Source organism: Pinus tabuliformis, chromosome 9 (genome assembly GCF_031772625.1).
Source record: "Pinus tabuliformis cultivar Carrire ecotype Pingquan chromosome 9, CPIR1, whole genome shotgun sequence".
In the NCBI taxonomy this organism is placed as follows: Eukaryota; Viridiplantae; Streptophyta; class Pinopsida; order Pinales; family Pinaceae; genus Pinus; species Pinus tabuliformis.
In genome coordinates, this window is record NC_142307.1 from 340638620 (window position 1) to 340661903 (window position 23284).

General features: G+C 38.8%; 2 protein-coding genes across 2 annotated transcripts in view; one reads left to right on the top strand and one right to left on the bottom strand.

The window, feature by feature from the left end:
• LOC149148615 (GDP-mannose 3,5-epimerase 2-like) overlaps positions 1–14559 on the bottom strand; it is a 52037-nt gene extending 37478 nt beyond the window's left edge. Inside the window, exon 1 of the mRNA XM_089442223.1 lies at positions 14546–14559. Within this exon, the coding sequence (XP_089298349.1) occupies positions 14546–14559 (14 nt within the window). The remainder of the gene's footprint in view (positions 1–14545) is intronic.
• Positions 14558–15993, top strand: LOC149148616 (BAHD acyltransferase DCR-like). The gene is made up of 2 exons (XM_089442224.1): positions 14558–15019; positions 15121–15993. The coding sequence occupies exons 1-2, from the start codon at positions 14558–14560 to the stop codon at positions 15991–15993; spliced, it is 1335 nt and encodes a 444-aa protein (XP_089298350.1).
• Positions 15994–23284: the final 7291 nt, after the last annotated feature.

The window sequence follows — 23284 nt, forward strand, 5'->3', positions numbered from 1 at the left end:
GGTTGTAGCCTTCTGCAGGTTGTAGCCTGCGTACTGGTATAAGGCTGCACCAGTACAAAAGATTGTAAACTGAAGTTTCATATTAAAGAAAGATAGAGACAACTTGCAGCAGGTGGTTTTCACCCACATTGGGTTTCCACCTTATATCTTGGTGTTCATGTGTGTGGCTTTTTATCTATACTGCACATGTTTACTGTTAATGTGGTGAATAATGTCCTGATGCACTTAATTGAAGAATAAGCTAACTAAATTGTGAGTTTTCTTCTTATACGCTGTTTTACTTCGTCACAGTAGCGTGTACACGCTGGTTCACTTAACTGAAGTAGCGTATATGTTTCTGAGCATTTAAAAAGTTTGATTAATCTGATAATACTGATTCACCCCCCCTCTCAGTATTATTTCCAACAATTGGTATCAGAGCAGGTCCTTCAGAGAAGCTTGATCGCTTGAAGGAAGATCATTCATCATGAGCAACTACGAGAAAGAAGCATCAATCAGGCCACCGGTTTTTGATGGAACAAATTTCAATTATTGGAAGGTAAGAGTTACTGCATATCTTCAATCTCTTGGTACAGAAGTTTGGGACATTGTAGAAACAGGCTATGCTTTTCCTTCAGCTACTCCTACAGATCCAGCTGAGAAAAAGGCATATGAAACAAATGCAAAAGCAGTCAGTACTCTATTAGGAAGTATATCTCAAACAGAATTCATGAAGGTCATGCACTTCAAATCAGCAAAAGAGATATGGGACAAAATGATCACTAGCTATGAAGGAGATGAACAGGTAAAGCAAGCTAAACTTCAAACTCTCAGGATTCAATATGAGACCCTCAAGATGTATAATGATGAAAGTGTGGCTAATTATTTTCTTCGGGTAGATGAGATTGTTAATTGTATGAAAAATTTGGGTGAAGAAATAAAAGAGACTATAGTAGTTCAAAAGATTCTAAGATCATTATCCCCCAAGTTTGAATCTAAAGTATCTGCAATAGAAGAAAAGGAAAATCTCAAAGTTCTCACTATGTCTCAGCTACATGGAATTCTAACTGCTTATGAAATGAGAAAGGGAGGTCCATCAGACAGAAGGGAAGCTGCTTTTAAGGCATCAAGAAAAGAAGATTACTATGAAGCAAGCCATGTTCCAGAAGAAGAGGAAGAAGAATCAAATTTTGTCAGAAATCTTCAAAGGGGTGCTGGAAGGTTCAGAGGTAAGCTACCTTTCAAATGCTTTGCTTGTGGAAGAGTAGGTCATTATGCTGCAAAATGTCCTAATAAGGATAAAGGAAAAGAACCTGCTAGATGGAATAAGAAACAAAGTGCAAATAAGAAAAGCTACTACACCCATGAAGATAGTGATGGCTTATCAAACAGTGATGAAGATGAACAAGGTAATAAATATAAGCTATTAATGGCATTTGAAGATGATGATTATGAGGATGCTGTAGATGTGGATAATCTCTATAATGAAATTACTAGACTCAAGAGATGCATAGAAGAAAAGAGTGTGATCATTGATACTTTGCAATTTCAAATTGATGAAAAGGAAAAACATCTTGAAAAACTAGAAGGTGAAATTGTTGGTCTCAGAAAAGAAATTGAGAAAACAAAAGCTATTAATCTTAAGTTTGTCAAAGGATCTGAAACTTTGGATGAGATTATCAATGTGCAGCGGTCTCCTCTAAACAAGACAGGTTTGGGCTATAATGGAGAAACCTCTCAAGCATCCACCTCAAAAAGTTATCTTGATGCAGCAAGAAGAAATGAGCAGAAGAACAATGAAGATAATCAGGTAAAGCAGGGACGAATTACAAACAGAAACTATCAGGGACAATCCTTCTTAAGGGTGAACAAAAGCTACAACCAACCACAGGTAAAATCTTCTCAGTTTGGCACAAGAATAGATGAAAATAGAAATTACAATCAGTTGGCTGGTAGATTCAATAACCGCAGAAGCTTCTTCAATGGACAATGCTTTTCTTGCCATAACTTTGGTCACAAAGCAGCTCAATGTGTTGCATATAAAACAATCATGACTAGGGAAGCTCAAAAACAAAGAAGTATGACAGGGATTACAAAGAGGACCTATAACAACTTTTCGGTTCTTGAAAATGAAGTTGAATGTTCTATTTGCAATAATTTTGGTCATAAAGAATCTGAATGCAGGAGCAGGTTTCAGGAGAAAAAGGAACAAGCCACGAGCACCAAAAAATGGAGAATAAAAGAACCTCAGACAGAAAGATGTGGGATAGCGTTTTATGCAGAAGGACAGGAAAATCTATGGTACATTGACAGTGGATGTTCGAAACATATGACAGGTGATAAAGAAAAACTTGAATCTTATTCTACTTTAGAAAAGGGAAAGAAAGTTTCTTTTGGAAATGATACTCCTGCAACTATAAAAGGAAAAGGTATTGCTCCTTTGAAAGAAAAGGTCAAGGCTGGAAATGTTTTGTATGTTGATGGATTGAAGCATAATCTTCTAAGTGTCAGCCAGATGTGTGATCAAAAAACCGAGGTTATTTTCAGATCGAATGGATGTCTTGTTCGTGATCTTGATACAGGTAAAACAGTTCTCAAAGGCAAAAGAACTCCAAATAATCTGTACATATTTGAAGAAGGACAACAACAATGCTATCTTAGCAAGGATGAAGAGCACTGGTTATGGCATCGAAGGTTGGGACATCTAAGCTTCTCACAAATAAGGAAAGCATGCAAATATCAGGCAGTTCGCGATCTTCCAGATATCAAAATTCCAGACAACACCATATGCAAATCTTGTCAGTTTGGAAAGCAAACCAGAACTAACTTTCCAGAGAAGGAAGGATCAGCTAGCTTGCCTCTTGAGCTAGTCCATACAGATGTATGTGGTCCATTTAGGAAAAGGACACCTCGAGGAGAAGAATATCTGATATTATTCATTGATGATTTCTCAAGGTTTGTTTGGTTAGGGCTTATGAAGCACAAAGATGAAGCATTCGAAAAATTCAAATCCTTCAAAGCATTGGCTGAAAATGAATCAGGACACAAAATTAAGTGCCTCAGATCTGACAGAGGTGGGGAGTTCACATCAAATGAATTTTTTGATTTCTGCGATGAACATGGGATAAGAAGAGAATTCTCTACAGCTAGAACTCCTCAGCAAAATGGGGTTGTGGAAAGAATGAACAGAACTATCCAACAAATGGCTCGTGCTATGCTCGATGAATCAGGTACTCCTGCAACCTTCTGGGGTGAAGCTGCACATGCTGCTGTTATCATTCTTAACAAAACAAATGTCCGAGTAAACAGCACTCAAACACCTCATGAGCTTTGGAGTGGTAAAACTCCTTCCGTGAAGCATTTCAAAATCTTTGGGAGCAAATGTTATATTAAGAATACTGATGAGCAACTTGGCAAACTTGAACCTAGAGCAGATGAGGGCATTCTTCTTGGTTATTCTCCACATAGCAAAGCATACAAGTGCTACAATAAAAGACTTGGCAGAATTGTTGACAGTATTGATATAGTGGTTGATGAGAAGGGATATATTCCTAGGCAAGTTCATCATGAAGACATTGAAGAAGATGAAGGTTACTCTCAAAGGCGAAATGATGAAGAAGAAGAACCTCAAGAAGAAGAAGAATCTCAAGAAGAACCAGAGGAGCAGACAAGAATAGAAGAGAAGACTCCATCCAGATATGTCCAAAAGAATCATCCAGAAACTCAGATTGTGGGGCAGAAAGAAGCAGGAGTACAAACAAGAAGGACACTTGCAGAAGCTTCAAGCTACTTGGCTCTACTCTCCTCCATTGAACCACAAAATGTGAAAGAAGCATGCAAAGATGAATGTTGGGTCAAAGCAATGGATGAAGAACTTGAGCAAATCGAAAGGAACAACACTTGGGAATTAGTTCCTAGACCAAAAGATAAGAATGTAATAGGAACAAAATGGGTCTTCAAGAATAAGTTAAATGAAAATGGAGAAGTAATTAGAAACAAGGCCAGACTTGTTTGTAAAGGGTATGCACAGCAAGAAGGAATAGATTTTGAAGAGACCTTTGCTCCTGTGGCAAGACTAGAGGCCATCCGAATGTTCCTTGCTCTCTCAAGCTTTCAAAACTTCAAGGTATTTCAAATGGACGTGAAATCAGCCTTCCTGAATGGAGACTTAGAAGAAGAAGTATATATTGAGCAGCCAGATGGGTTCATTCTTGGGAATGATCCAAACCTTGTATGCAGATTGAAAAAGGCACTCTATGGGCTCAAACAAGCTCCAAGGGCTTGGTACTATCGGTTGGACAAATATCTTCACCAACAAGGCTTTTCAAAAGGATCAGCAGATAGCAATCTCTATATAAAAGTTGAAAATAACAAATTGCTAATTCTTGTTGTTTATGTAGATGATATTATTTTTGGCAGCAATGAAGAGACTATGAGTCAAAACTTTGCCTTGGTTATGCAGAAAGAATTCGAAATGTCACTTCTTGGAGAATTGACATATTTTCTTGGATTGCAAATCCAACAAAATGAAGGAGGTATCTTCTTGTCTCAAACCAAATACCTCAAGCAGATCTTGAAGAAGTATGGCATGGAAGAGTCAAAGCCAGTATGTACACCCATGGTTACAGGATGCAGCCTCAGTGCAAATGATGAATCAGCAGCAGTCCACCAACCCACTTATAGATCCATGATTGGGAGTTTGCTTTATTTGACAGGTACTCGACCAGATATTACACATGCAGTAGGAATGGTTGGAAGATTTCAAGCCAACCCAAAGGAAACTCATCTTCAGGCAGTCAAAAGAATCTTCAAATATCTTCAAGGGACCCAAAACTATGGCTTATGGTATCCTAGAAATACAGATCTCACTCTTCATGCTTACACAGATGCAGATTGGGCTGGAAGTGTGGATGATAGGAAAAGCACAAGTGGAGGTGCTTTCTTCATGGGTTCCAGATTAGTATCTTGGTTCAGCAAGAAACAAAGTTCGATTGCCTTATCTACAGCTGAAGCAGAATATGTGGCTGCAGCATCTTGTTGCACACAACTTCTTTGGATGATGCAGACCTTGCAGGACTTTCAAATCACTTGCACTCCACCTGTCTCTATCTTATGTGATAATACAAGTGCAATCAGCATTTCAAAGAATCCAGTCATGCACTCAAAGACCAAGCACATACCAATCAAGTACATACGCTGTTTTATACAGGATAAATCGCGTATATGAAGTTCTGAACAGCAAGGGAAAACTCTGAAGTGCTGAACAGCAATGGGAATGTCAGAATTCTTCAGGCACAGTTTCAGGGAGTGCAACAGGCACAGGTTCAGGGGGAGCAGCTTAAAAGTCTCATAAAGCATTGTTGGCATTCAGATGTTTTGGTTGTTGGTTTCAGGAGAAGGAGCTCAGAAAGAAATTCTGGTTGCTGATCTAACAAGATGTTTATCAGATGCTGCTGGTGCCTTTCCTAAGTCTTGGTCTAGATCTGTTGTCTCTATGTCATGTATCTCTCTTGTCATATCTCTTTTATGGTGTCAAGGTCATGTAACGGCCTATGTTGGTTTCCCCACTATGCCTGGGATGAATGTTGTAATATAATTGGTTGTTTCTGATATGTCCCCTCTTGGTAGGGAGTATGGATGTATGTATTGAGTCTTTTGGTGATAGGAAAGTCCCTTATGGTGTATAAGTCTTGGTTCTTGTTGAAGAACATCTTTTGCAGATCTGGCCTACTGTCAGGGGGAGCACGAGTCAGCACAGCCAAGCAGAGGTATCAGCATGTCCTCAGGGGGAGCACAGCCCTTTGCCCTTGATGTCAAAGGGGGAGAGTGACTTGGTGTGGTGGTTGCCATCAAGTCCAAAGGGGGAGATTGTTGGCATTATGATTCAAGTGTTGTCCTTGATGGCAACTCACTCAGAGGATGGTACAGGTGCTCAGAGGTTGGTACAGGTGATGGCAACTTAATCAGAAGACAGATCTTAGTACAGCATGCCAAGGAAGTTCATATACGCATGTTCGTTAAGCCCAAGTCGCGTGTACACGCAAGTTGGTTTCAGAAAAAGCGCGTGTATGTGGAAAAGTATCTTTGGTCCATGGTGGTTAGTCCTTGGAAGTTGTGCCTATGATTTCGGACCATTGTGTCTCGACGGGCGTGTCGATCCCTAGTTTTGAAGTTGATGGTATTGTGTTACTATGGTTTTGGCTCTTGGTATTGAGCTAGGCCTAAGACTATATAAGGAGAAGAAGATCATTAGGCAAAATCATCTTTCGACAAGGCTTGAATATCTAAGAGAGAAAGAGATCTGATATGCAGGTTCTGAGTTGCTTGATCTAAGCCAAGGAGAGATCACATCGGTTGATGGAAGACTAGATCTAAGGATAGATCGGGATCTAATGGTTTGAAATGCACTATCATGATATGGTTGATTATGCGTATTTCTAGATCTGTATATTGTCGCAATGTTACATTCTGGGTCTAACTAATGTCTGGTACAGCTGCAAATTGAGAAAGTTTATTTTTAGATCTGTACGCAGGTTGGCTTCGGTAAAAGCGCGTGTATACGCGGGTTTTGCTCATTGAAGTAGCGTATATCTTTTGAAGCTTGATTTTGGGTTTACAGTGGGGTCTGACTGTTATTGCAGAGTTCTGTAGTCTGCTCTGTGTTCTGGTAACTGGTGATTGACAGGGTTCAGTGGTTCAGTGATTCAAAGTTTGGTTGTTTTATGCTTCAATGATCTGTTGTGGAAATTGAATGAATTGTGGTCTTCAGATTGTAATGTTGTGCTTCAGGAATATCCAAGTCTGAAAATGTATGAAAAGTGATACCTGAAAGAAGGAAGATTGTAGGTCAGCACCTACGTACTAGTATCTTGGCTAGTACAAGAGCAAAGGGGGTTGGAGCTCCCTTCCAAGGAAGTTTGGAGAACGAGAGAAGGTTGTAGCCTTCTGCAGGTTGTAGCCTGCGTACTGGTATAAGGCTGCACCAGTACAAAAGATTGTAAACTGAAGTTTCATATTAAAGAAAGATAGAGACAACTTGCAGCAGGTGGTTTTCACCCACATTGGGTTTCCACCTTATATCTTGGTGTTCATGTGTGTGGCTTTTTATCTATACTGCACATGTTTACTGTTAATGTGGTGAATAATGTCCTGATGCACTTAATTGAAGAATAAGCTAACTAAATTGTGAGTTTTCTTCTTATACGTTGTTTTACTTCGTCACAGTAGCGTGTACACGCTGGTTCACTTAACTGAAGTAGCGTATATGTTTCTGAGCATTTAAAAAGTTTGATTAATCTGATAATACTGATTCACCCCCCCTCTCAGTATTATTTCCAACACTTCATGCTCGTTAAAAAATAAATAAAAGCAGTGAGCAATGTTTCCTCCAGAGTTTAAGCTCATTTTTATCTAAAAAAAGAACCTATCCCGGTAAATAACCTTTGTGATCGTAATTTTATCAGCCATAAAAAGCCTTGGTCGTGTTTTGCACCCGCCACCTCCACCGTCATTTGGCCGATCGTTCACCTCCATATGATTGTTTACCTATTTTGAGGAACAGCTGCGAAGAGTGATTTCACCTAGCCATCCTTGTGACACTGCCGTGATTGGAAAATTCCAACCTGTACCTGGAATCTGCTGCTATCCCTGTTTATCACTCGTTCCTCAAAAGACGAGTCTTCTTTGAGCTCTTTTCATCTGACTCGTAAAATATGAAAAGTTTGCCGAGTTTTGGCCTTCCAGCTCGTTAAAGTGACCGGAAGAGCTATCCCTCCTCTAGATTTTAATCTTTTTGGACCTGAGGGATTATTACACAAAAAGGTCGAGCGCTTGTTTTATTCAGCTCGTTAAAGTTATCGAAAATTCATCCCTTCTGTATTGTTTTATACTTTTTCGGACTTAAGGGATTAGATGACGAAAAAGGAATTTTGGAGTTAACTTTCTGTACCTTTTCAGACTCTCTAAAAATGAAAAGGACCGAGTTTTCCTTGTCGTTAGACTCGTTAAAATGATTAAATAGCGACAAACTTGTCTTTAGACGAGAACGAGTTTCCCTATCGCTAAGCTCGTTAAAACATAGCGATGGGCTTGCCCGAAGGGCAGGTTATAGAACAAGCATATGTTATCCTCCTCAAGCTTGACAAAAATAAAGAGGTATTGGTCAGAAATGACTGGGGAAAAATTGGGAGAACCTCAAAGCTTTAATGGTAGCAAGTCGCTCTTGAACATGACACTTTGTCCTCCGTATCACATCGGGTTGGGTTGTTTCATTCACCGGTCTCATCACCATGGTCCTCGCCAAACCATCCACATTTGGGGTAATGCTACCGATCCATCACATCAGTGTCATTATATGTTCAAGAGATGTTGTTCAAAAAGAGTCAACCGTGTCCCATCCACTGCCATACATTATCCTTCATCCACCCATGATCGCCACCCTGAATCATATTTCACAGATTGTTTTCACCTCCACTAAAATCATTAGCTCCGTTCCGTGACACTGATGTGGGATTCATTAAGGCCCTCCTTTGACAGATCGCTTCTTGTCGACTTCAGCTCATTATCCAGGAAGTTGATCTAGGAACACCCCCCCCCCACTACTTTGAAGCTTGCATGCCTCAATGGCAAGTTTCTCACTTTCGGCGACAGGTATACATCAATGACCTTCGACCAGAAGATTTTGCGTGGTGTTTGACGCCAAGTCCTTTATTCACACCACGTGAATTGTACTGCAGTACCTTGAGGGTCATTGTCATTATTGATGATTCCTCTCGCGCTTGTTAACGGTTTACCTTATTGACCGGTAATCAAGCGATGTCTTTCCATGTTCGACTTCAGCGCAATTCTCACATGGATCGACTTGTACTTAGAGTGAAGATCGAACGAGTTTGAAGACCCCGGATCTAGTTTCATCCATCCGGGCTGCGATATATATTCAGGATATAAAGACATTTGTTATGTACATCATTGCAACAGATGATCATCCTACTCAAAGGATGATAATGTCAGCAGAGAATTATCAGTCTACCATCAGACGATCGTCTGTTCTATGTACCAGAATGAATTTATAAAGCTGAGCATGGGAATGCCCGCCTCAGCTAGATCATGAAAGCAGAATGAAAAATAATGTATTGTATTGTATTTTATTACAGGGCACCTCTCAGCGATTGAATGAACTTCGGATCCTCCTGATAAAGCATTTCACCCGATAAACGACCTCATACTTTAGGGGGCAACTGTTATAGACATTTTTGTGCCTAACAGCATGGAGCATGAAATGTCGATAATCTGAGGGATCCAAAGTCCCTAAACATGTTTTTCTTACCCTTAGAGGAACAAGGTCAGCAAACCACAGCACTGAAAATCAGTTCTCCACCTGAAAACACTAAAAAACAAGCTATTTCTGGATCATGTCAGCTGCTCCACTGAGCATCTGCGCTGAATGTCAACTGCTCCACTCTGTACCTGTGCTGAATGTCAAATCTAATGAAGGCTACCTGCGCTGGGCGAGATTGACCAAGTGGCACAATCATTCTGCAAGGTGTCAATTGCCCAGGAAGCTTCCAAACTGACACTTGGGTCAAGGAATTCGCCTTGTGATGAGTAAGAGGGTCTTGATCTCGAAGTGGAAGCAAGAATCTCCAAGTGGACTCAAGAACTGAAGATTAACTAAAGTGGGAGAGGACACTAGTCAGCTTCATGTTAGTCTCAAGCTGACTCATCCTTTCTCCAAATCTCCTATATATAGAGCTCTCTCATGAGGTCTCAGGAGGCTGGAATTTTGTGCAAGTAAGGAAGTGCTGTTGGTTTGTGTATAGAACTATTGGGTGATTGCTTTGAAGGAGGTGAAGAGGAGATTTCTTTCTGCTGGGAGGTGTTGCTGGATTGGGCCTCTTATGGTTGTAACACTCTCAGAACTTTACTTCTTCCATTAATAAAGCATTTGAGGTTCTTCTATATGCATGTGTCTCTATGGCGAATTGATGCTTGTATATTTGATTTATTCTAATCCTTGAATCAGTTATGGATGTATGCTTCTTGTAGTTTCCCTTTCTTGTGCTTTTGCAGGATCTTTGTGTAGCTGGGCCAGTGAAAGAGCAAGGAGCTGGGAGCAAGCAGCAAAGAGGGAAGATTGGATCAACCATTAGCGGAAGATAACGGTTAGTGGATCCCTTTCTCCTCTCTCTTACATCTCATAAGGAAGTAATCTTGAATAGCTTTGTATTCAGTTGTTGCTGAGGTACTATCACCCTTAGAGTGGGATAGGGTCATTCCGTATTGGATACTTTTCCCAACAACACTAAATATGACCAGAACCAAAGCCATTTCCAAAATGACATAAAATCCAGATTTCTCCACAAACCAAATGCCACAAATGAATGAAACAATAATACACAAGTACATTCGTTCCAACCCAAACATCTTTCAATTGTACATTCATTCCAACCCAAACATTAATTGGAATTACATCTTTTAACTGTAAGTGTTATAGAAGAATGAATCAGAAAATGAATTTCACAGATTAATGCAATCAATGTATTTAAAGTATATGTCTAAGAAGTTCGAATGTGAAATCTTTGCATATTACTGCAAACTCTATTCCAAACAATAAATAAATGAATTAAAACACAATGCAAATGGGCTGGACTGCCCACTATGAGCATCAAAATACCTTTATAAATCAATGTACCTCCAATTGAAACATAATACAAATGGGTAATGCACTCTCGGCATTGAATTTCCCTTATAACCCAATTTACTTCGAATCCAAACATAATGCAAAGTTTCTCTTACAAATCAATTTAACTCGAAAAAAATCATTTGGCAAAAAAAAAAAAAATTCCATCTCACACTGATAAGGTTGGGTAATTAGTTGTGTGATTTTTTTAGGACCTCCATTGGATACCATAGAAAGTAAACTCCACCATATACAAATAAGATAACCCTTATAACAATTCAATCCAAATATCCAAAAAACACCACATAGATGATTTCCTCGTCAAAATTCATTACAGAGCTAATCAGACAACAGAAAAAATAATTGCTCGCATTAGATTTGAAGGCAAAGAAGGTCTAAACACCACAAATCAGATGGACCACAAAGCATTCAAATCCCATAATAGACCATAGGGTTGAGGTTGCCCCTTAGATACCATAGAAAGTAAACTCCACCGTATACAAATCAAATAACCCTTATAATAGTTAAATCCAAATATCCAAAAAACACCACATAGATGAACTCAGTGTCAAAATTCATTACAGAGCTAATCATACCACAAAGAAAAATAAAAAAATATAAAGTATAAAAAAAATAAAAATTGCCTGCATAGATTTGAAGGCAAAGAAGGTCTAACAACACAAATCAGATGAACCAAAGAGCATTTCAATCCCAAAATAGACCATAGGGTCGAGGCTACCCCTTGGATACCATAGAAGTAAACTCCACCATATACAAATCATATAACCCTTATAACAGTGCAATCCAAATATCCATAAAACACCACAGAGGTTATTTCCGTGTCAAAATTCATTACAAAGCTAATTATACCACATAAAAAACAATTACCCACATCAAATTTGAAGGCAAAGAAGGTCTAAACAACAAAAATGAGATGAACCACAGAGCATTTCAATCCCAAAATAGACCATACGGTCGAGGCTACCCCTTCACAGCCTACTTAAGTCGCATCACCCTTGAGTGGAGCTTCGAGCTATAGGTTCCTACCCCAAATGAGGGTTTATAGCCCCATCTTATTAAATTGTAGCCTACAAGAGGAGCTTCCTAAGCGTATAAAACACTTTAGACTAAAAAAATCACCTGAGATTTAGTGGGTACATGGGCTAAACCTAAGTCAAATTAAATCAAACATTGCGCCCAAAAAATAAAGAAAACAAGTCACGTTCATGGGAGGGTAAGGTGAGGGTAACAAAGCAAGCACAATTGATAGAAATCATAATAGAAATCAGAAGAAAATGCAGAAAACATGCAATAAGAGCTAATTTCCCAGGAAATTCAAGTGTTCAAAAACACAATAGTGCAGCAAGAGAAAAAAAAACAAAAATCCCAACAACAGGTTTAAGCGTTGAAAAACACAGTGGCTGGTAGGATTTAGAATCCTACCAGATAGACACAGAAGCCACCACGATGTCCAAACATCCCCCAGACCTTGCCATAACTTTTCTGCAACAACCACACAAATTATCTGCAACCAAAACTTGTAAAACATGAGAAATTAGCAGTTGGCAAAAACATACAAACCAATCACAGGCAATTCGAAAAAAAACCCTTGTATTTAGAAATTTACCTTCATGGACCTCGAATTGGTTAGAATTTTGTAGTGGCTCCTTCCCAAATAATAGGCCGTGAGAATTGAACAACGACCAAGGTATTTGTAGACCCTCAACGGTGCAGAACGAACAACAACAATGACATTTGTAAACCCCCGACGATGCAGAGCGTTTAACAACAACAACATAGTTAAACCCCCCTTGAAACAGGTAAAGCAACAATACCCTAAACCCTGAACAGCAATGCTAGGCGTAATTAAACAACCACACCATAAACCCTAAACTACTAACGAACCACTGCAAGAAACCTCACCCGGTGAATATCTCAAGAATGGTGGACAAGGCGAACCAGTACTGGAGCCGTCCCAAGCCATCGTTGGTGGAGCGCATCACCCACACACCGGACCTAAACAAAACAACACCGGGTAGAGAAGACATCACACAAAAGAGAAGGAATGAAACCCTAAATGATGAGGTAGCTGAAAACTTAAATGCCCCCACCCACCACAACATGTGGCATGAACTATTCGAAAGGTGTCATACAAGGTTGGCAGGTGTCTCCACATTGGCAGCTGAGGTGGATAGGAGGGCACACAGGTAATGGTGTCACTCCCCTAGAACTTGGTCCACTGGATCTGTAAGAGGGAATAATATTGTTCCTTGCGATTTGCTTGTTTATTGAAATGATATTTTCCTACTGCCATGTGTTAATGTTGCGCACTCCAGTGGCTTTGAGGTCAGAGGAAAAGATGGTAAAGAAGAGAATGCAACTTTGCGTATTTGACTAACTAATTCTAAAACGGTTAATAATTTATTTTGTTTATGCTAGTAATATTTTATTTTACTATTTAATATAAATTAAACCACTTCTTATTCTTGAATTTTTAAATTTATATTAAATTTTACATAATTTTATTTTAAAAATTATTCAAAATTACTTTACCTAGTGATAAAAAAGACCCCAAAAAGATAGCTACCATGTAATAAATTAATAGTTGGCTTTATACTTTGTTTTTTTCATGATTATTATACTATTTCCATCTTATATTGTAATATTCTCATTTAATAAATAAGACAATAGTTAATCATTGACTTATTATTCAATATTTATTCATTGTATTTTTTATAATAATTAATTAGGTTTGTTTTTTCACAATATTTTAATATGAAATAATAATAATTTAATATTTTGTTATGTTATATTATTGAAATTTATGAAAATATAATTATAATTAATACATATTTAATTAAAATCAGATTCTTTAGTTAAAAGTAATAAAATCTGTCTATAAGGTGTAGATAGTGATGGGCGTAGTATTAAGTCATTTTGTTGCGAGGAAATTAAGTGGACAAAAATCTATTTATGTTAACGGCTATTGTGGTGTGATTCTCAAATCGATTATGTTAAGTGTTGATGTGGCCTAGCTGTAGTGTGATCTAGCTGTAGTGTGATCCTAGGTTCTGAGCGCATATTCTTCAGCCTCCCATAAGACCAGGCCCCACACATAGGATTATGACATTTTTCAAGGTACTACCTTCAAACAGGGGCACAAAGAAAACGATTGATATCGTTTCATATCCAAACTCTAGACCAGTGAGGATCAGTGGGACCTCACCCCGCAACACGAGACCCCAGCAACTAAACCGTATCAGATCTATCCCTTGGAGACGAACTAGGTCCTCCAAACCTCAGCAGTGCACATAGTCCCCTAGACAATGAGTTAGTGGATAGTCCTTACCTCCCACTGACCCTTCATCTCACGAGCAAACTTTGTGGAATTTTTTTCAATGCTCTTGAGCCAATCTCGAATGTTAGGAGAATGGGTCTAATTCTCTTCATCAAAGCATTCCATACATTGTATCTTTTATATTCTACCTTTTATATTCATGCATTGTATTTTTTATAAAAGACCCTAATTTTATGAACATAATTGTATTCAAAAGTCTCTTTGACCTACTTTATGGTCATCAGTTAAACATAAATATAATTGTCTTCTATCATCTTGATTATAACATTTTCATCCAACCTTACTTAAACTCATCTTTCTTTCATTCAACCCTACTTAAACTCAACCTAGATCTGACCAGAAAGAAAAAAAGACACTATTTTATTAAAAAAAATTAAAATGGCGTTAAAAGTGTCATGTCCTTTCCTGCATCATAATACATATCTCATACCCTCCCTCTCGGATATATGTAAAGCGTATCGGCCTCACGAATTCAACACGCAATTGTTGTTCTCTTTCCCATCCATGATATACATATCACCGTTCATTACAAGCTTTTCGCCATGTCTCTCGAACCTGCAATCCCTTCTAGCAACCGAGTGGTCCGCTTGGGCCAAAAATCAACAATAATCCCATCTCGCCCATCGCAGCGCCAGCATTGCAAGCTCTGCCCTTCCGATTTACAGATGCTCTACATCGATTACATTCAGAAGGGTCTCATCTACCAAATGCCCTTCGCCGATGATCACCATTTTATTTCGGCGGTGGAGCTTCTCAAGAAGAGCCTCGCTGAAGTCCTCGTCCATTTCTACCCCTTGGCAGGAAGGCTCATCACTTCCTCAGATGGGCTTCTGTACATCGACTGTAATGATGCCGGCGTGGATTTGATCGAAGCATCTGCGCCAGATGTCGGGATTCAAGAAGTAGCGAGTACGGAGGCTGATCCAGGTGTTGTTGGCCAATTGTTTGCCCTTGACGGCGCTATTAACGTTGACGGTCGTTTTCTTCCTTTGCTGGTGGTTCAGGTCAGTCCTAAACCTCTTATGTCGGTTTTTAATGGTATTACTCAATCTTTTCTTGGACTCAAATGTTCTGATATACTTTTTCTAAATTTGAATATGAACAGGTGACTAAGCTGAGAGATGGAATCGCGATATGCTTCACCGTCAACCACACAGTCGTAGACGGGACTTCATTGTGGCATTTCATAAACTCATGGGCCGATCTCTGCAGAGGAGTGGCCACAATCTCTCACCCGCCACTTCACAGCCGGTGTTTCGACATAAAAGATTCGCACATAGCTCTGGAGCTGCCTCCAACCCTAACGATCAACAACTTCTCCCCGCCTCCGCTGAGAGAAAAAGTATTTCACTTCAGCAAGGAGACGATCTTGAGGCTAAAGGACAGAGCCAACCGGAATAAATCAGAGGACTCAATTATAATCTCCTCTTTCCAGGCACTGTGTGCCCACATGTGGCAGGCCATCACACGGGCTCGCGGCCTGCTTCCCCACGAGCCGACGACCTTCAAGATCTCAGTGAACTGCCGATCCAGATTGATTCCTCCTCTGCCTTACTCTTATTTCGGCAACGCCGCCCAACTCGTTAGCACCACGGTCACGGCCGGGGAGCTCCTGGCGGCCGATATCTCATCCACGGCGTCGTTGCTGCACCACATCATATCATCGCACACCGATGGCAGCATCAGGGCGACGGTGCAAAGATTTAACGAGCACCCCACTGTGAAGCTGGATAAAATAATGGGCGATAACAGTGTGCTCATTGGGAGTTCTCCGAGATTTCCAATGTACGACAACGACTTCGGATGGGGAAGGCCGGTGCGGGTAAGGAGTGGTCGTGCCAACAAGTTTGATGGGAAAGTATCTCTATATCCCGCCAGGGAAGGAGGAGGAAGCGTCGATCTCGAGATCAGCTTACTACCTCCTTTCATGGCCGCCTTGGAGGCCGACCCCCAATTTCTTTTCCCTATATATGATTAGAAGAAAATTAGAGAACTCCGATCGTATGGTTTTAGAGAACAGTACTTATCTAAAGCATAATCTAGTTATGATAAAAAAAATAAACAGCTCAGCCGTGATGCTCAAGACTTTAAACCTTTTCAGATCCGCTGGCTGGGATTTCGAAATTTGCTTATACATCCTTTCGTTGGGATTTGCTTCTATCTATTGGCCTTTCTTCCATATTTACAGGCCGTGTAGTCAAAGTACGATCAGTCCGTGTAGTCCGAGGAAATCTTTTCTTCGCGTTTACCATGAGTATGGCCAAAATAAGATAAGATCGCATCTTATGTGATTGTTTTTGAGATACACATGATTTTATTTTTGTCTTTTATAATTGCGTTGAATTTAAATCAGATCTGGTTTAATGGTAAAAGAGAAACCTGATCGGCTTACTAATACTAATATGCGATTGGCAAAATTTATAAAACTTAATTAAAGTTGAAAAAAGATTCTTATTAGTATTATTAAAAATGTTAATAATATTTGAGTGTGATTTTTTAAAAAGTTTTCATGCAATTCGATTTATTTAGAATCTAGTTTAGATTCATTAGTGAAATTACTGTTGAAAATTGTAATTATTCTACTATGTGAGAGTTGGTTACATTTGGAGAGTCAGATTACTGACTGGTCTAGTGAGTTTGAGTTAAGTCATATTTTGGGAAAAGTTGAATTTAGAGCGTATTAATTCATATTTTGGAAAAAATTGAATTGAGAGTAAGTCTAAATGTGCAGTTATTTTGAATGAGACACTGACTAGGAAATTTAAATTTAAGTTATATTTTGGGAAAAGTTGAATTTAGAGCGTGTTAACTCATATTTTGGAAAGAATTGAATTTAGAGTGAGTGTAAATGTGAAGTTATTTTGAATGAGAAACTGACTTGAAAATTTAAATACCTGTAATCAAGTTTATGGGATCAATACAAGAGTACCCGCTCATTCGGTTTGTGTGTTAATTTTGTGTTTTTTCTTTTCGGCTTTTCTAACAAATTGGCAGCTTTTCCAACAAATTTTAGTATCAGAGATATATAACAAAAATCCAAAAAACTGAAAATCCTGCAGCGGCAAGTTGCAATACACTGAGTGATAAAAGGGTCGAAAGTTTCACCATGGCCCGTAGCCGCAACCACAGCCACAGTAGCCGCTAGCATGTTAAGTGTGAAGCCAAATTCACGGAGGATTCTAAATCAGATCTTTCTAGATCTCCAAGATTCTAGATCTTTCTACACTGCCATTAGTTTTTCTGGAATCACATGCAAGATTCTAGATCCTCCTACACCGCCAGTGGTTTCTAGATCATTCCAGATCTCCATCCAAATCACACACACGATTCTAAATCCTTCTTTTGCCTCTATAAATTTGTAATTTCTCTAGCCAAGGAAGGCCAGCCAAGGCCCAAGCCTGTTATGTAATGCAAAGTGATTTCTGTTTTCCAGTGATTGTTTTATCTATTCCGCTATTTCTGACTGAGTAATCTTGTTGTTTCTCCATTTGTCTGTCTCTGTGAATTATTCTCTGCTATTGTCGTCTATGTCTCTGAGTATAAATACGCTCTCTGTTATGTATGCTCTGGTCTAACAACTGGTATTAGAGCTAGGTTCACCGTGCAAGCCGCTTAGTGCCATCGCCTTGCTCTGGCAACGTTCGTTAAAACGTTGGTTGTTACCCCTGGCGCTATTGAAGGATCTTTCCAGGAAACAACTGAGGAATGTTGGAACTAAAAGACAGTTGCTGCAAGAAAAACAAGGTCATGGACCTATGTTGAAACGTGTTGCTGGAGTTTGAAAAGTGGAGATCCGTGAAGTTTGGAGTTGAAACGTGGTGTTCGTAAGTTTTTTTTACATCAAGCTTGCACATATACGTCAAGTTTTTTTCTAAAACCAACATATGTATGTGTGAAATGTGAAAAGGTTAAAACATTATATATGTTTTTATATTTATTATGAAACATATATAATTATATGTTGGAATTTTGAAAAGTATATTTTTAAAAAGAGCAAGAATTTTGAAAAGGGTATTTTAAAAGGAGAAAGAGTAATAATTAAAGTTTTATTTTTTAAGTGGAGTTTTTTATGTTTTGGGGCGTGAATTTGATTAAAAAGGGAGACAACAGTTATAGATATGGAGAAGTTAAGCGGTGCTAATTTTTCCCTATGGAAATCACAGATGGAGAATATACTGAGTTTAAAGGATCGGTATTTGTTGATTGAGGGCACAACAAAGAAACCCTCATCGATGACAAATGAAGAGTGGAATAAGCTAGATAGAAAGGCGATTGCAACAATCCGCCAATATTTAGCAAATAATGTTTATTTCAATGTGTCCGAAGAAAAGATGGCTGAAGGATTATGGAAGAAGCTCCATGAGCTATATGAGAAGAACACAACATCAAACAAAATGTTCTTGATGAAGAAGCTTTATAATCTCAAAATGAAGGAGGGTGCTTCAATTGCTTAGCACTTGAATGCATTTAATATTATTACTAATCAGCGTGTCTCTGTTAAAATCATTTTAGATGATGAAATTAGAGCAATTTTGCTAATGTGTTCTATGCCAGACAGCTGGGAAAATTTAATTGTAGCTATGAGCACTTCAACAACTATAGGGACCCTGAAGTTTGATGATGTCAGCAGCAGTTTAATGAATGAGGAGCTACAACGCAAGTCAATTGCGGAAAACCAGGGAGGAGAGGCTCTAGCTTTAGATGATCGTGGTAGGAGAATGGATCGAGGCCGGCAAGGGCGATCAAGATCGAGAGGCAGATCAAAATCAAGGAGAGAAAGGATCATCTGCTTTCATTGTGGCAAACCCGGGCAGATGAAGAGAGAATGTCGATTCTAGAAGAAAGGACAAAAGGATTAGAGACCGTCTAGTACAAATCACAAGTCATCCAGCACAAATGAAGGTGAGACCACTGTTGTAGCCACATATGGTGATGTGTTGTTTACTGTTTCAGTAGAGGATGCATGTGTATATACATCTAGCAGTAGCTTTGATTGGATCGTTGACTTTGGGGCATCTCACCATGTAACCCCATGCAAAGATAGTTTTGTTTCATATAATCCCAGTGATTATGGTAGAGTGCATATGGGGAATAATCATTTTTGCAGTATTGTTGGAGTGGGAGATGTCCAGATCAAGATGAAAGATGGACAAGATATATTGTTGAAAAAGGTCAGGCATGTACCAGATATGTGCATGAGTTTAATCTCTATGGGGCGACTGGATGATGAAGGCTATTCGACAAGCTTTGGAAAAGGAGGCTGGAAAATTAGCAAAGGTGCATTGGTCGTGGCCAAGGGACCCAAGATGGGAACATTATACACATTGAAGACACTGATAGAAAAATCAGATTTGGCTGTTGTCAGAAGAGAAGGAAATTTAGTAGATCTGTGGCATAAGCGTTTGGGTCACATGAGCAAGAAGGGCTTAAAAATCCTTATTCGTAAAAATTTATTGCTAGGTTTGAAATCCTACAATATTGATCTTTGTGAGCATTGTATATATGGTAGACAAAGAAGCGTTTCATTCCTTAGAGATGTCCACGACAGAAAGAAAAATGTGTTAGAATTGGTACACTCAGATGTGTTTGGGTCTGTTAACATCAAATCATTAGGAGGAGCATCATATTTTGTAGCATTTATAGATGATGCATCCAGGAAGGTTTGGGCGTATCCTATGAAAAATAAAAGTGAAGTGTTCGGAATATTTCAAAAATTCCATGTTGCTATTGAAAGAGAGACTAACAAATTGCTGAAGTGTTTAAGAATAGATAATGGGGGAGAATATTGCTCAAATGCAATTAAGGAATATTGTAACAGGTTTGGCATAAAGTATGAGAAGGCTGTGCCTAGTACTCCTCAACAAAATGGTGTTGCAGAAAGGATGAATTGCACCATTATGGAAAAGGTGTGAAGTATGTTGTCCAATTCCGGTTTGGAGAAGAATTTTTGGGCTGAAATAGTCAGGACCGCTTGCTACCTCATAAATAGATATCCAACTACATCCTTGGATTGCGGTATCCCTGAAGAAGTTTGGACTAGTAAGAATTTGAATTATTCTCACTTGAAAATCTTTGGATGTGAAGCATTCGTACATATTTCCAAAGAAAATAGAACTAAGCTAGATGATAAATCTATGAAATGCATTTTTTGGGGATATGTAGATGAAGATCTTGGTTATCATCTATGGGATCCAGTCAAACATAAAATTATTAGAAGCAGGGATGTTATATTTAATGAGTCAGAAATGTTCAAGAGGACTGTAGGTGAGTTGGAGGTCAAGAAGGTTATTGACAGGTTTGAAGAGCAGCAGGAAAACATACCACCAATACAAGAAAATGAACAGCAAATGCAGGAGCATGAAGAACAAGAAGTGGAAAATAATGAACAACAAGAAGAAGGAATCTTGCGGGAACCTTTACAGGAGATTCAACCTAATAATGCAGCACCACAGTTGGTTCGCAGATCTTCTAAGCCTCATAAGCCTTCACAAAGGTATCCTCCTTCAAACTATATTTTGTTGACTGATGAAGGTGAACCTAATTGTTTTCAAGAAGTTTGTAAAGTTGAGCACAGTAAAGAATGGAAGAAAGCAATGGAAGAAGAAATGAACTCTTTGCAGGAAAATAAAACTTGGGAGTTGGTAAACCTCCCAAAAGGTAGAAAGGCTCTACAAAACAAATGGGTGTATAGGATTAAGCATGAAGGTGACGAAAAGAAGGAGTGGTATAAAACAAGGCTTATGGTGAAACGTTTTGCCCTATTATCACTCAGGTTGTTCCCCAAAGTTGTAAGAAAGGGAATAAGGCCGAGGTAACCACAGACCAATCTTTTAGATACAGATTCTAGCCAATCTGCATCCAGAGAGCCCTCTCTGGATGCAGATTGGCTAGAATCTATATCTAAAAGATTGGTCTGTGGTTACCTCCGCTGTATTCCCTTTCTTACAACTTTGGGGAGCAACCTGAGTGATAACATGCCCAAAAAAAAGGTATTGACTTCACTGAAATTTTCTCACTTGTTGTGAAAATGTCATCCATTAGAGTCATTCTTGGTCTAGTTGCTGCTTTAGACCTAGAATGTGAACAGTTAGATGTAAAAACGTCATTCCTTCATGGTGAATTGGAGGAAGAAATTTATATGGAGCAGCCAGAAGGCTTCATAGAAAAAGGCAAAGAAGGTTTTGTTTGCAAGTTGAAAAAGTGTCTTTATGGGTTGAAACAGGCACCTCGACAATGGTACAAGAAATTTGATTCATTCATGTTGGAACATGGTTTTCAGAGGTTGGCAGCTGACCATTGTGTTTATATCAAGAGGTATGATCAAGGAAAATATATCATATTATTGTTATATGTGGATGACATGTTGATTGTTGGGCATGATAAGAATAAGATCAATAGGTTGAAGAAAGATTTGGGTAGCAAATTTGCAATGAAGGATTTGGGACCAGCACAACAGACATTGGGCATGTGAATTATGCGTGACAGGAGAAACAAAAGGTTGTGGTTGTCACAAGAAAAATATATCAAGAAGGTGCTTGACAGATTTAATATGAAGGATGCAAAGCCAGTTAGTACACCCCTTGGAGCCCACTTCAAGCTGAATACTGAATTATGTCCTAGTAATGAGAAAGAGAAAGAAGAGATGAGCAGAATTCCTTATGCTTTAGTAGTTGGTAGCTTAATGTATCCCATTGTATGCACACGACCAGACATTGCATATTAGTGGGAGTAGTGAGCAGGTTACTTACTAATCCAGGCAAACAATACTGGCAAGTAGTAAAATGGATTTTAAGGTATCTCAAGGGTACTAGTGATTATTGTTTATGTTTTGATCATGATAAGATTGTGCTTGAAGGATTTACAGATGCAGATATGGCTGGAGATATGGATACTAGAAAGTCCACTATAGGTTATTTGTATACATTTGTAGGTGCAGCAGTATCTTGGGTGTCAAGGCTACAGAGAATAGTAGCCCTCTCTACAACAGAAGCAGAGTACATAGTTGCAACAGAAGCTTGTAAAGGGATGTTGTGGATGCAGCGATGTAAAGGGATGTTGTAGATGCAGCGATTCTGAGGAGAGATAGGAATAAAGCAGAACAAGTATGTGTTATATTGTGATAGTGAGAGTGCCATTCACTTGGCGAAAAACCCAGCATTTCATTCAAAAACCAAGCACATTGACTTAAGATACCATTGGATTCGGCATGTGTTGGAGGAAGAACAGTTATCCTTGGAAAAGATCCATACAGATAGGAACCCTGTTGATATGCTCACTAAGATTCTACCACGAAATAAACATGAGTTATGTAGAGGCATGATAGGACTCAGTGTGAATTCATGACTCTTATTTGGCTTCAAGTGGGAGAATGTTAAGTGTGAAGCCAAATTCACGGAGGATTCTAGATCAGATCTTTGTAGATCTCCAAGATTCTAGATCTTTCTACACTGCCATTAGTTTCTAGAATCAGATGCAAGATTCTAGATCCTCCTACACCGCCAATGGTTTCTAGATCATTCCAGATCTCCATCCGAATCACACACAGGATTCTAGATCTTCTTCTACCTCTATAAATTTGTAATTTCTCTAGCTAAGGAAAGCAAGCCAAGGACCAAGTTTGTTATGTAATGCAAAGTGATTTGTGTTTTCCAATGATTGTTTTATCTATTCCGCGATTTCTGACTGAGTAATCTTCTTGTTTCTCCATTTTTCTATCTCTGTGAATTATTCTTTGCTATTGCCGTTTATGTTTCATACTATAAATCTGTTGTGTGTTATGTATGCTCTGGTCTAACACAGCCGAAGAGGAGAATAGTCCAAAAATAATTAAACGAAGCTTTAAAAAGGCCGTTGCGAGTGAGGCGGCAGCGTGAGTCTCGTTGAAAACTCGCAATTACTTTGAAAAGTCAATTTGTGTGACAGTCAAGTGGCTGTCATAACCAGCGGAACAAGGCCCCAGCCCCAACGGCCACAAGCCAAGTTTGAATCTTTTTAAGGTTTGAAGGTTTTAAAGTTATCCAAAAAATTTATTCGAAAACGTGTTAAATTTAATCGAAAAGTGTTTTAAAGCGTTTATTGCAAAGGTTTTATTTTAAAGGGTAGATGAAAGTTGGAAGTATTTTATTAAAATGTCTTAATGCATGATATGTTAAAAAGATTAAAAGGTGTTTGGATATAAAAAAAATTCTGGGATTCTGGTTAGTGCAGAGGTTTTATTTTAAAGGGTAGCTGAAAGTTTGAAGTATTTTATTAAAATGTGTCACTGCATG